This window comes from Malania oleifera, chromosome 2 (genome assembly GCF_029873635.1).
Source record: "Malania oleifera isolate guangnan ecotype guangnan chromosome 2, ASM2987363v1, whole genome shotgun sequence".
NCBI classification, from domain to species: domain Eukaryota; kingdom Viridiplantae; phylum Streptophyta; class Magnoliopsida; order Santalales; family Ximeniaceae; genus Malania; species Malania oleifera.
This window is the reverse complement of record NC_080418.1, coordinates 96,927,578-96,941,114: the sequence shown is the minus strand read 5'-3', so window position 1 is coordinate 96,941,114 and position 13,537 is coordinate 96,927,578. Positions and strand designations below refer to the sequence as shown.

Genomic DNA, 13,537 nt, shown 5'->3' with positions numbered 1-13,537 from the left:
ACTTTTAAATTTTAAGTTTAAAAATATGTAAATTTTGTAAAAATTAATATATAATTTAATATAATATTATATTACATACTATTTATGAAAATTTGAATTGTTAATTTCTAAGCATAAAGCAAAAGTAACCAATATATTTCTAAAGATGCCAAATTTGATAAAATCTTGAAAAGAGGATGGCTTCAAAATAGTTAAAATTAATTTGAAGTTCTTTTTTTACCCTCTTTGAAACTTAAAAAACCATTAGTGTTTTATTATCAAGAATGTGAAAACCAGAGTTTTATTATCAAGAATTTTATTTGAAAAGAAATAAAAATAAAAATAAAAACAGAAAAGTAAAAAAGAAATATATTTTCTATCATATTTTTCGCTATATTAAATATTAATAAAAATAAACATTTTATTTTAGTATCATGAAAAATTTAGAAAAAACAAATGATAATCATAAAAAAGTGAATTCATTAATTTATTATACATTGTATTTATTTTTTTATTTTTACCCGACCGACCGAAAATGGAGCTTTTACGTCTTGTAATGATTGTATGGGGCATCAAATTCTTCAAGGAAAGCACAATCAACTCAGGGTTTGTGCTTAGGCACATAATGCACATGACCCCTCGCCACACCCAAAATAAATAAATAAATAAAATTGGCAGAACCAGTTTCTTTCAACAATCCAAAGTGGAAAGCAAAGTAAAACTTGTGCTTCGAATAATTTACCAGTCAAAACTTGTTTGGTAACATTTTAATTCCCAAGAACAAGGGTTTTCCATTGAGAAATCATTTCCATAGAAATAAAATAATGAAGATGCTCATTTCATGCTGATTACCCCCAAGAAATATCAGGACTCCAAACCGGCGTCTGGCAGCCAAAGCTTGTGTTTTTCATGACATCTTTCCGAATTATTTTATATGAGTTGTTTCAGTCTAAAGCAAAAATTTTACCAAAAAAGTTTGGAGTCATGCTGCTTGTCATGAGCCTGTATTGCGACATACTTGCATGCAATAATCTCAAATGTTTAGGGGGAAAGAGTCGATATGTTGAGAGTTAAAGACTGCTCGCTTGAATCTGCAATTTCTACATCATCTTTTATTTTCTGCAACAGTCTACTACAAACACAGCCCAAAAGAAATTCAAAAACTTCTACTAGAGTTCTAGGTTGATGACCAAAATGAGTGACACTTCTAGTAGATTTGTCTAGGAGTAGCTCTATTTGAGCAGCCCTACTTGCCCACACCATAGAGAAGGCTCTCACACAAGCTCTACAACAAGTGCAGAAGCACCTCCTCCCCCATTGCAAACGCCACCAACTCCATATTTCCCATTTTTCTGTCTTAGCACCTGCAAGAGGAAGAGCAACAAAAAATGAGCCAATGCAATAAAAAAGGAGTTAACTAACTCTAATTTAGCGAAAAACTAAAACAATCCTAGCAGAGAAAAGGATTTATGCAGCCAAATAGAAGTAGCAGCTGAGGGAGCCGCACCATGGAAGTTTTGTAATAGAGAAATGAAAAGAGAATACCCTTCCAAACACATTCTCCTCACACCTAGGAGGAGAACTGATTACTCTCACAAGTGCAGAATTGGGAATAAAAGAAAATTCCAAAACTAAAAAAATGTCAATTATCTTCTCTTGACCCTCTCTCTCTCTCTCTCTCTCTCTCTCTCTCTCTCTCTCACACACACACACACACACAGAGCAAGGAATACATTGACACATTTTATCCCAAAAAGAATGAATATTAGCATTTACTAGATAGCATGGAGTTTCACAAATAAACATAAAGTAAAATAATCCAGCAGAAACATACCCCAAGAAGGGTGACCAGGATACGGGCTCCACTGCAACCCAAAGGATGTCCCAAGGATACAGCTCCACCATGCACGTTAATTTTATCCTACAAGAAGAATAAGAAAGGTGCCAAATAAAGAAGTGGGCAATACTCATGCTGACAGTGAACCGCATAAACTGAATGAAGAGTTAAATGCCAGTGAGAAAAGCACCTCAGAAACGCAAGCATAGGTTCATAAATAAATTACTCAATGCATCAGTCACACATAACATATGTGCGCACACACACACATATGCACACACACACACACATGCAGCTGCCTAAGTTAACGAACTCACTGGGCTGAGTCCAAGCAGTTTTTGATTCGCAAGGGCGACAACCTGCACATGTTACAAGGTAAAATAAAATTGATGCACTAATAGCTCGATAACCTAATTGCTGATTTTTTAAAATTTCTTTTTAACGAAAATGCATTAAGAATCTTACAGAAAAGGCTTCGTTTATTTCATAGAAATCAATTTTAGAAGCCTCCAATCCAGCATTTGTAATAGCTTTTGGTATAGCAAGGGCTGGAGCTGTTGTGAATAACTCGGGTGCCTGCAAATTCAATCTCATGAGTACAACCCCAATACTGAAAAGATAATGGATGTCTAAACTCTAAATGTCAAAATTAGCAAAGTCATGTCGGTAAGATATATAAATTTCTGTGAAATACCTGGGCAGCATCGGCATACCCCGTGATCTTTGCAATTACTTGCAGCCCAAGCTTTAGCGCCTTCTCTCCACTCACTAAAACTAATGCAGCAGCACCATCACTGTTAATGAGAACCTTTGCTTCAGTAATAGTTCAGGATGATGTCTTCATAAGATTATATAACCAGCATAAATACCATACGGTACACTTTCAAAGTGATAACAATTGGAAAAACATGACACTGGAACATCAAGTTTTTTGTAGATTCAGAGAGAATTCTTGAACAGGTAGAAACTGGAAGAGGGAGAAGAGGACCATGGGTGGATTCTAATCAGTACTCACAACAGCTGCCCATGCACAGCACCTGATTCTATAGATATTAAAAGTAAGAACATACATTTATAGAAGTGACAGTTCGAATCAATTAGAACATCATTCACTGCTTTTGAACTCAAATTTGGGTACAGATCTAGACGTTGGAAACTTTCTAGGATGATTAAGATATCTCTCAATTTTAAGAAAGTGTAGACAACCAGATAAATTAGCATGCTCTATCACCCCTAGCATGAAGATGCATCCAGAAACCAAGCCATGAATACGTAATAAATATCTAATTTAATGGTTCCTAAGATGATTCCATCTTGATGCATGACAGGTTTACAGTTATCAATCCATCATAAGTACTAACTAACAACAATAGCAGCATTGAGCTCCATAAATTACAAGGTGTTCATGGCACAACAAATTGAATATGTGAATAAATATGAAAATAAAATAAATAATTTACGAGAAAAATAATAAACCTGATACTGGAAGCATTGCCGGCAGTCACCGAACCTCCATTCTCTTTAAAACTTGGCCTGAGCTTCCTTAATTTACCAGCATCAAACTGGCAAGGCGAAAAAACAACAAACAGAATATTAATATTGAAGGGGGTCAAGTTACACTGGCTCCACATCTAAATGCTATTTTTTGGCAATCAGATTCTTTTTTTTCAAAAAAATGAAAAGGTCAAAGAACAGTTTACAACCCGGAGATATTTTAAACAGTTCACTCAAATTCAGTTTCACTCTGCTTTTGACACGAAAAATAAAATTAGCTACTTAATTTTGAAAGGAAGGAAGGGCCACGGTTGCAAAAAAAATGAGATTAGTCTGGAAAAGACAAGTATATGCATCTACATTAGAAGGAATCAACATATGGCAAGCACATGAGATAGATATAACAAATACATATGTATGCATATGCAAGTGATTATTCACACAAGCATCAAATGTAAAGCATTGAAGTACCTTTCCGAGACCTTCATCCTTGTCAATAATTGCCGATGGTTTTCCTCTTCCCCCAGATACTTCAACCTGCACCAGCACCAGACGAAGTTGTATGATAGCTATACACAACAACATGCATTTGTGACATCAATGAACTTAAAACAAGATATCTAACCGGAACAATTTCCCATGCAAAGGCACCGCTGGCTTGAGCAGCAATACCACACTCAAAGCTCCGGATAGCATAGGAATCCTGCAGGAAAACCGTAGAAATAAGCCATAATGCTTCTCAATATGATCAAAGACAGATTTTACCGTCACACTTATTTGTAGGGGCAAATAAAAAAATTTTAAATATATATATATATATATAGAAAAAAGCAACAACAGAGTTTCAGTTTCTGGGTAATTCAATGGTTTTAAAAGAATGACAGAATTGAAACTTAAAATTAAGAGTGTAGAAGAGAAGATTAATTGCTGTAATGCTTGATCCTTCATGTTCTTTACATGCACAAATCACAATAACAATAAATAAGCCTTTATGCCAACTCTCTGGGGTGCATGTCCAAAATCACCAAATATTTTTAAAAGAATGGAAGTACTGACTTAAAAATTGTACAAGATGCCACAACAAGAAGTACATGCCACAGGAAAGCAAAGAAATGCAGCACATAAATGCAGTGACGGTCTATCTGGCATTTTCTTACTGAAGTTATTTCAAATCCAACAGATGAATTTGCACTAAGACAATACCTGCTCCTCCCTTGTTATTGAATGTTGATCTGCACATAACTCTGCACAATTTCCCATTGCATAATCATTGTAAACATCCCACAGCCCATCTTTTAGCATCCCATCAACAATAGAATCATGTCCAAATCGAGATCCCTTCCTGTTTTACACATGTAACAAGCATATGTTATTACTGCTTTTAAAGTAATGCAATAATTGGAATCAGCATCAATAATGCATGAAAATTTTGGAAAATCCAGCCTAATTTCCCAACATCATTTCAGTATGCCCAATAACAGAAGTGAATAAAACAATATCTTCAATATAACACAAGTATAAATAAAAAGTAAGGCCTGTGTGCAAGAATCTGTGGACTGTGGGAGTCCAATAAACCTCTTGACACAAGTATTCAGGAGTCAAGCATATAAGCAGCAGTCTAGAATTCTAGAATTTAAGAGGCTATAGAAATCTATACATTAATTTCAATAGCCAACTTATTTTTCACTCACACAGGTAGATAGCTACCCTAAGATAAAAATTGATACATTCAATCTAATTTTCTTTCTAAACAATCTGGTCAAATGGGGTGTCTTATGCTCATAAGGCATTTCAGACATTTTCAAACAGTGCAGTATATTTCTTAGTATAGCTAACTGGGGCTGGGGATGGTGAGATTTAAAACCTGCTTAAACAGATGGGATGAAGCCATCACAACCAGGCCATCCCTTGACATTACGATGTAATTCAACATTACAAAACTTATTAACCAAGCTTATTTGAGCTACATAAGACATGCAGAAAAAAGTGCAAAGCAGGCTGGCATTTTAGATTCCAAATAGCCCCTTAATATTGACTCACTGAATTTTTAACTTCTTCAATTCCTTTTATAAGAGAAATGGTCTTTTAAGGTTAATGAGACAAGATCATCAGCTGGAGATAAGTAAGTAACTAACTCGCAGGGGCCGTTTGATATCATTGTCAAAAATTAGAGAAACGAAAAACCAGAAATGAAAACTAAAAACCAAAAACGGAAACTAGAAACTAGCAACCTGTTTGGTTAACATTTATCAAACTAATACAAATTAAAAATTTAATAAAAAATGCTCAATTTTATCTTTAAATCAAATAATATTTTATAAAAATATGATTAAAATAATAAAATTACAAATAATACACATTAAAAAAATTACTATAATAAAAATAAAATTTATTATAATTAGTTTACTTAATTATTCTACTTTCAAATTTTACTTTACAATAAAAGTTTTATTGGACATTACAATTGAAAAATAGTAAAATTATTTTGTAATTGGCTTTATTATTATTTTTTAAAATTTATGCCTATTTTTATTTTAATTATATTTAAATTCATATGATCATTTAATTTTGATTTTAATTTAAAAGTGTATAAATGAATAATTTAGTCCAAAAAAACTATTTCTGGATATTAAAATTTTTGGCAACTTGTCAAAACAACTGAAAACCATAAAATCTGATTTTCAATTTTTTGACAAACAAAAGAAAATCAGGAACAGAAACAGAAAATTGACTACATAAACAAAAACGCATTTTTATAATTTGTTTCTTCACTATGGAGAAATAGGAACAAAAAATAGTAACGATACCAAACAAGCCCTCAGTTGTCTAGAAGCCAGATGAGAAAAAAATTCTCCATCTAAGGGTGTAGGTAGGGATACTCTTAGGTGAGTATCACAGCTTATTTCTACATCTTTATCTTTCAATGAGAGATGCTCATTTTCACATTTAAAATATATATATATATATATATATATAGTTTTTTTTTAATATATCTCTAACTTTGAGGTTCAAAATTGAAGGAAAAAACAACAAAATCATAATAAAGAAGGGACTATCAACCTCGCTTCTGCCAGGTATTTAGGCGCATTAGACATGCTTTCCATGCCACCAGCTATGACAACATCATTTATGCCCAACTGGATACTCTGTGCTGCAAGAATGGTTGCTGCAATGATCGCCAAACAAAATTCTATTACACTTTAATAAAATTTATGACATAAAAATTTCAACCTTTTGTAAAGATAAGAGTGCACCTTTCATCCCTGATGCACAAACTTTGTTAATGGTAGTACAGACCACTGAATTAGGTATTCCTGCACCTAATGCAGCTTGTCTAGCAGGAGCCTGCCCTAGATTAGCACTGAGAACATTTCCAAAGAAAACTTCTTGTACAAGTGATGGAGCAACGTTGGCTCTCTTTAGAGCAGCTACAGATTAACAAGAAAAATCATTTAAAATGAAGAACTTTCCTTAAGAACCAGATATTGCCTCATAATGCAACAGATTAAAAAGAAGGATGTAATCTTACATTCAATTGCTATAGATCCAAGCTTGGTGGCTGATAAAGATGAAAGAGTACCAAGAAAGCCACCCATTGGCGTGCGCGCAACACCAACAATACAAACATCTGTAGAAAAAAGAAACTAAGACTGTTGAACAAATCATAGCCCAAATGTAAACAACTCACAGAGACATAAATTAAATGGTCTTCATAGTTAGAATATACAGTGTTTGATTTTTATATTTTTTTTCACAACTATAGTTCTTTAGATTATATGAGAATATATATATATATATGGCAGATCACACTGCCAATGATTTGCAACTGAAGGAAAAGTAACAAGATGCACTAGGAGACAGAAAGATCAAATGAGGAACAAACAACACTTTAGACGACCGAATAACGAATTGAATGAAAAAAATTGCATTATTTGTACTTTAAGCACAATCAAACGCAGAAGACTATAGAAAAATGTTCAAGTTCCATTTATAAAAGTAATACCACTCATCAGCTGTCAAAGCACATGTATTTGCTTAGACAATAAACGGGGACAAAAAGGATTCATCCATATATTATTATCATTATGTTATAGAAATAGAGCAAGTACAACACACCTCTAGGCTTTAATGAATCTGAAGATGCTGCTGCTGGAGCCATTGGTACTCACGAATGGAGATCTGCAAGATCAGCATTGTTGGAACCTTTCTTAGAATTTTGGTTCATAAAAATAATAAAGCAGAATGTATAATCCCAGGCAATCGACCCTAGGTTTAACTTGTGAATCGTGAACAGAGAAAACTGTGTTTGTTGTACGCTTCACAGAAAGGGCAGGACATTCATAGTGAAAGCACGACATCCCTTCACATTAAATTATTATATTCCAATTTATTTCACCAACCCGTTTTGGTCATCAGAATAAAAAAGAGCAACAGAAGAAAACAGAAATCACATCGACTAAGTGCCAAAGATGCAGAGATTTTTTATAAATATTTTCAAAATTCCCCCTTCTCTCTCTCTCTTTTTTTTCTTTTTTTTTTTTGAAGAATCGTGAGAAGAATAGTTTCAGAAGAAGTAAATATAAACAAAATTTTAAAGAAATATGTCCAACAATTTTGGCAAACATGATCAAGCTCAATATCTTTTATGTGGAGTGAACGAGCATACGGAATAACGGAGTGACAAAAACAGGGGATAATAGTTCATCCAGTTATTAAAGCGACTATTATTATAGTTTAACTTTCGGAATCATCTTCCAAAACAGTACAACTGGGACAATTAATCAGCCATGATCAGGCCATTAGACCTAAACGATCATAGAAACATTTCCACGAAAACAAATGTTTCTCACTGGGAGAAGGGCTCAAATGCTCAGGCAAATTGCCAGCGTTTAACCTGAGATCATCACAGCATTAACAATTATCATAGGATAATAAAATTTGCTTTAACATTCTGATCAAAGACCACGCCCCTCAAAAGTTCGGCTCCACGGCTAAACCATGTGATTCACACCATAGAAATTTAATAAAAAAAAAAATGAGAGAATTTGTATTTGATCGAGGCAAACATTCAAACTACTGATGAAAAACAAAGTAAAGAAGCTGTAATTTCAGCATGCAATTAATCAAACTGCATGTATAAAAAATCAGAGTTCTGAGGGGGAAAATTTGCAATGAACAAAAAAAACAGCCAGATCTAGCATGAACATCTAATCAGAGGTGCGACTGGTGTCATGGTTTCCAAGTCTCATTTCGATCGAGACGAAATGAAATTCGATCAGAAAGGCTAAGAGGAGACCCTAGCCACATCAAAACTGTGAAAAACAGAGAAGATCAATAGGAAAGCAGAGTAATCGCGAGGAAATTAACGAAACCAGACCTCGGGGGGGAATTAATCAGCAAAAACGGAGGGAATCGAGGAGAAATTGAACAAAAAACAGAGTTGAAAAGCGAAAATATAGGTGAAATGGGAGGTACGAAGAGACTGAGATGGTATTTACCTTTGTTCTTGGCAAGAATTTGGAGACCGAGGACGGAAGGTGTGGGCGTTGGTGCGGGCGTGGGAGAGGGCGGGAGGTGTTGTGAGGGCAGGGCAGCTACCAGGAGTGGCATGCGTGTAATATATATAGAGAGAGAGAGGTAGAGCTAGACAACTGCCGAGCACGAGGCGCACGCAAGATGTTAATTTACATTTTTTAAATATATATATATATATATATATATATTTAAAACAAATACTAATTGCAGACCTGCTGCCCATTTTCAAAATCTAATAAATATTCTTTAAAGAAATTAATTATATATTTATTTTTGCAGAGACCTTTTGGTATATTGCTCACTTGTTCTTGAGTTTTGTATGTTCAAAGAACGCTATACAAGGAATTAATACTGAGATGTAATAGGTCCCTGCCTGCAACCAATTTTATTCCTTTCGATCTTTAACAGCCCCCCACAAGATGGAGAGTAGATGTCTTCTACTCCCATCTTGGATAAGCCTAGATAAAAAATTTGTGTGCCTAAGCTCTTGGTAAAGATGTCTACCACTTGCTGCTTGCTGGTTACATACTCTGTTAAAATGCAGTCCTCTTGAATCTTGTCTCTAACTAAATGACAATCTATCTCTATATGCATTGTCCTCTCATGGAACATGGGATTCGTGGCAATGTGTATATCTGACTTGTTATCACAGTACAAGAGAGCAGCATGTGGATGGGCAATCTGTAAATCCCCAAGTAAATACTTCAGTCAAGTCAATTCACAGCTGATATTTGCTATTGCCCGATAATCTGCCTCTGCAGAGGACCTAGAGACCACACTTTATTTCTTTGATTTCAAAGACACCAAGGATTTCCTAAGAAACACACGGTAGCCTGTCACAGATCTCTTAGTGTCTGGACAAGCCCCCCCAATCTGAATTAATAAAGCCTTTGAGTTGCATTCCCGAGTCTGCTGAATAGAACAAAACTTATCCTGGTGACCTTTTGATGTACCATAGTACTTTGTGAGCTGTCTGCAGGTGTGGCACTCTTGGATTCTTCATAAACTGACTTAGTGTTTGGACTGAGTAGGCTAACTCGGGTCTGGTTATGGTCAAGTACAATAGCCTACCAATCAGCCTTCTGTAAAGAGCAGGCTCAGGAAGTAACTATCCTTCTTCTTTGGACATTCTCACATTTTGATCTAAAAGGAATCTTTGTTGGAGTAGTGCCAATGGTACTTGAGTCTCCAAAAATATCCAAAGCATATTTGTGTTGGCATAAATGAATTCCCTTTGTTGTTATGGCCACTTCAATACCTAGAAAATACTTCAACTTACCAAGATCCTCGATCTTAAATTGGTCATCAAGAGATCTTTTCAATTGATCAATTGTATCCATATCATTCCCAACAACTGTTATATCATCCATATATACTAAAATGGCTGTGAAGGAACCTTAAGTTACCTTTGTGAACAAACTATAGTCTGCCTTGGACTGAACATATCCTTGGTGAATGATGAAATTTGAGAGTTTCGAGTACCATTGTCGTGAGGCTTGTTTGAGGCCATACAAACTTTTTTTTTAATTTGCATACTTTTCTCCCACTTTTATTAGGATGCCCCAGGGGCAACTCCATGTACACATCCTCCTCTAAATCCCCACGCAAGAAGGCATTATTGACATCAAATTGTTGTAAAAACCGCCATTTTATTGCTGCAATGGCCAGTAAGGTTCTTATAGTGACCATTTTTGCCATGTGAGAAAAGGTTTCATGGTAATCCATCCCCTCCTGTTGTGTGTACCTCTTTGCAACAAGTCTGGCCTTGTATATTTCTATACTACCATCAGCGAGAAATTTGATTTTGTAAACCCATTTATAGCCTATTGGTTCTTTGCAAGGAGGTAAATTCATAATAACCCAAGCATCATTGAGTTCAAGAGCAGTTATTTCAGCTTTCATCGCATCTACCCCCCTCAGATGGTGTACTGGCCTCTGAGTAAGTTTTAGGTTTAGTGTGTGAGGTTATGGAGGTCACGAAGGCTTTGTGTGGTGTGGACAACTTATCATAAGATATGCTGGCACTCAGAGAAAAAGGCTTACCTGATAAATTTTGGTTTTTCAACTTGTCCAAGTTCTGGGATGGGAGAAGAGAAGTTGATTGCTGACATATGAAGTCTTGCAAATGAGCAGGAGCTCTCCTTGTTCTGGTTGATCTTCGGGGTAAATGTGTATGGGTGTTGTCATGAGTTTCTGTTTTAGGTCTGGAGTTATTTTCATAATTGATCAGTTCATTGTTTTAAGAATCAAGTGTCTGGAGTGACTTTGTTTTCAAAGTGGTATTGGGGTTGACAATGTCTCCAAAATGGTTATGAGCAGGTAAAATGGGAAAAACTTAATTCGTTTGGATTTGGTGGTGGTTCAATTTTGCTGACATTAGTGTCAAGATGATTGATCTTGTCTGTTTTGAATGGAAAGATAGTTTCATAAAAACAACATTTCGAGAAATGAAAACATTTTTAGTATCTAGGTCCAAAAGCCTATATCCTTTGACTCCAAAGTGATAACCAATGAATACAAACTTTCTAACCCTAGAATCAAATTTATGTCTTCCATTGACCAAAGTGGTAGCAAATGCCAAGCACCCAAAAACCTTTAAATGTGCATAACTAGGTTTTCTTTTAAACAAAATCTCAAAGGGACTTTTATGATTTAAAAATGGAGATGGAGTTCTATTAATGAGATATACAGCCGTGAGAATGCAGTGGTTCCAATACTTCAATGAAATGCTACTTTGAATTTTTAGTGCTCTTTCAACATTCAAAATATGTTGATGCTTCCTCTTAACAATAGCATTTTGTTGAGGTGTCTCCACACATGTCCTTCGGTGTAAAATCCCATGTTTTAGATAAAAAATTTTCATATCAAACTCTCCTCCATTGTCACTCCGAATGATTTTTACTTTTGTTTCAAATTGGGTTTCTACCATTGCACAAAAGTTTTGAAAATTGGCGCAGGCTTCTGATTTTGATTTCAACATGTAAGTCCAAGTACATCTACTGAAATCATCCACAATAGTCAAAAAATACCTACAACCATCATGACTAATCTCATTACATGGACCCCATATATTACAATGTATAGTTCAAAACATTTCTTAGATTGATGGTGGCTAGTAGGGAAGGGTTGCTTGTGTTGTTTAGCTAAAGGACAAATGAGACAAGGGTGACTATCGGAGGGTTTTAATATGCTGACTTTGGTATTTGTGTCGATTTGAGAGTAAGAAGAATGTCCTAATCAATAATGCCAAAGGTCAAAAGATGCACTATTGTTGCTGACAGAGGTTGGTTTTGTGGTTGTATTTGGATAAAGCATCATATAAGGCTGAAGGAGAAACTTCTTTTTGCAACATATGATAGAGTCTTTGCTTCACTTCACCCATGTCAGTTATCGTCCAAGTCAAAAGGTACTAAATATAGCAACAATCAACAAAGAAAACAATGCAACAAGTTAGTTTTTGAGTCATTTTCTTTGCTAAATTCAGATTAAAAGAAAAACTGGGAACACAAAGCACATTGTGCAGGATGAGATTCTTGGTGACTTTGGCTGTTCCCATATGAGTAACAGGAACAATCTCACCATTTGGTAAGGCTACAAAAGAGGAAATAGTACTTTGGATGGAATGGAATAAGAACTTGGAGCAGATCATAAGGTCTGTTGCTCTAGTGTCCATAATCCAAGGAGATTTTGAGATATTACTGGATTTGGGAGTAGAGACTGAGAGACACATCGATATACCAGAAATTTTGTGACTATTTGCATCTGAGGAAGAGGGTGTAACCATGGCATGAACATGATTGGCTGAGGGAATGAAAACTTGGATGCTAGAGACAAGTTTCAGGAGAGCCAAAAGCTAAGCATACTGCTCCTGAGTCAGTGGCGCTTGAGGTTTATCTTTCAGAACTCCCTGCTCAGAACTTATTGCAACATTTGTGTTTGCCAGATTCATAATAGGTTTATTCTTCCCTTCTCCCTTATAACCTGCTGGATATCCATGAAGTTTGAAGCATTTTTCAGCTGTGGCCCGATATTTGGCAATGAGTACATATGGGCTTACGTGGATTTGCTTTGAAGCATCTCTCTAGAGAGTGTCCTGGGATTTTATAGAAGGTACAGTAGTACCTATCTCTTCTTTCTTGCCCAGTAGATGACTTGCTGTAAATCCCTTTGCTTACCATAGCCATGGAATCACTACTCAGGATTTTAGTAGAAATTTTTCTCATCTTTTCCTCTTGCTGAATAATGGAGTAAACTTCATTCAAGCTGGAAAAAGGTTTGATCAGTAGTATCTGTGCTTTAATAGCCTTATAGGTATCATTGAGCCCTATTAGGAATTTCATCACATAATCCCTCTACTGGTTCTGAACTACGACTTTCAAACCTCCACAGGTACAGTTAAGGAATTGATTCATAATTGAGTAATTCATCACGCAGAGTTTTAAGTTTAGAGAAATAGATGCTTATTGAGTCTTGGTTTTGCTTTAGGTCTGCAATATCTTACTTCACTTCAAATTTTTTTTGAGCATTTTGTTGAGCAAATCGTTGTTCCAACTCTAACCAAAGCTGATGTGTAGTCTGTACATACATAGTGCTAGACTTGATATCTACCACCATTGTGTTCTGCATCCATGTTATCACGATGTCATTGCACCTCAGCTAGTGTTCCATTAAGGGATCATTGGGGTCAGATGG

General features: G+C 35.4%; 1 protein-coding gene across 1 annotated transcript; it reads right to left on the bottom strand.

The window, feature by feature from the left end:
• Positions 1 to 1,042: 1,042 nt before the first annotated feature.
• On the bottom strand, positions 1,043 to 8,988 carry LOC131148836 (acetyl-CoA acetyltransferase 2). The gene is made up of 14 exons (XM_058098771.1): positions 8,809 to 8,988; positions 7,427 to 7,489; positions 6,840 to 6,938; positions 6,565 to 6,738; positions 6,371 to 6,476; positions 4,514 to 4,652; positions 3,936 to 4,013; positions 3,782 to 3,847; positions 3,293 to 3,378; positions 2,511 to 2,610; positions 2,282 to 2,392; positions 2,134 to 2,175; positions 1,814 to 1,900; positions 1,043 to 1,343 (listed from the first exon to the last, which is right to left on the bottom strand). The coding sequence occupies exons 2-14, from the start codon at positions 7,467 to 7,469 to the stop codon at positions 1,254 to 1,256; spliced, it is 1,221 nt and encodes a 406-aa protein (XP_057954754.1). The 5' UTR covers positions 7,470 to 7,489; positions 8,809 to 8,988; the 3' UTR covers positions 1,043 to 1,253.
• Between the last annotated feature and the right edge of the window lie 4,549 nt (positions 8,989 to 13,537).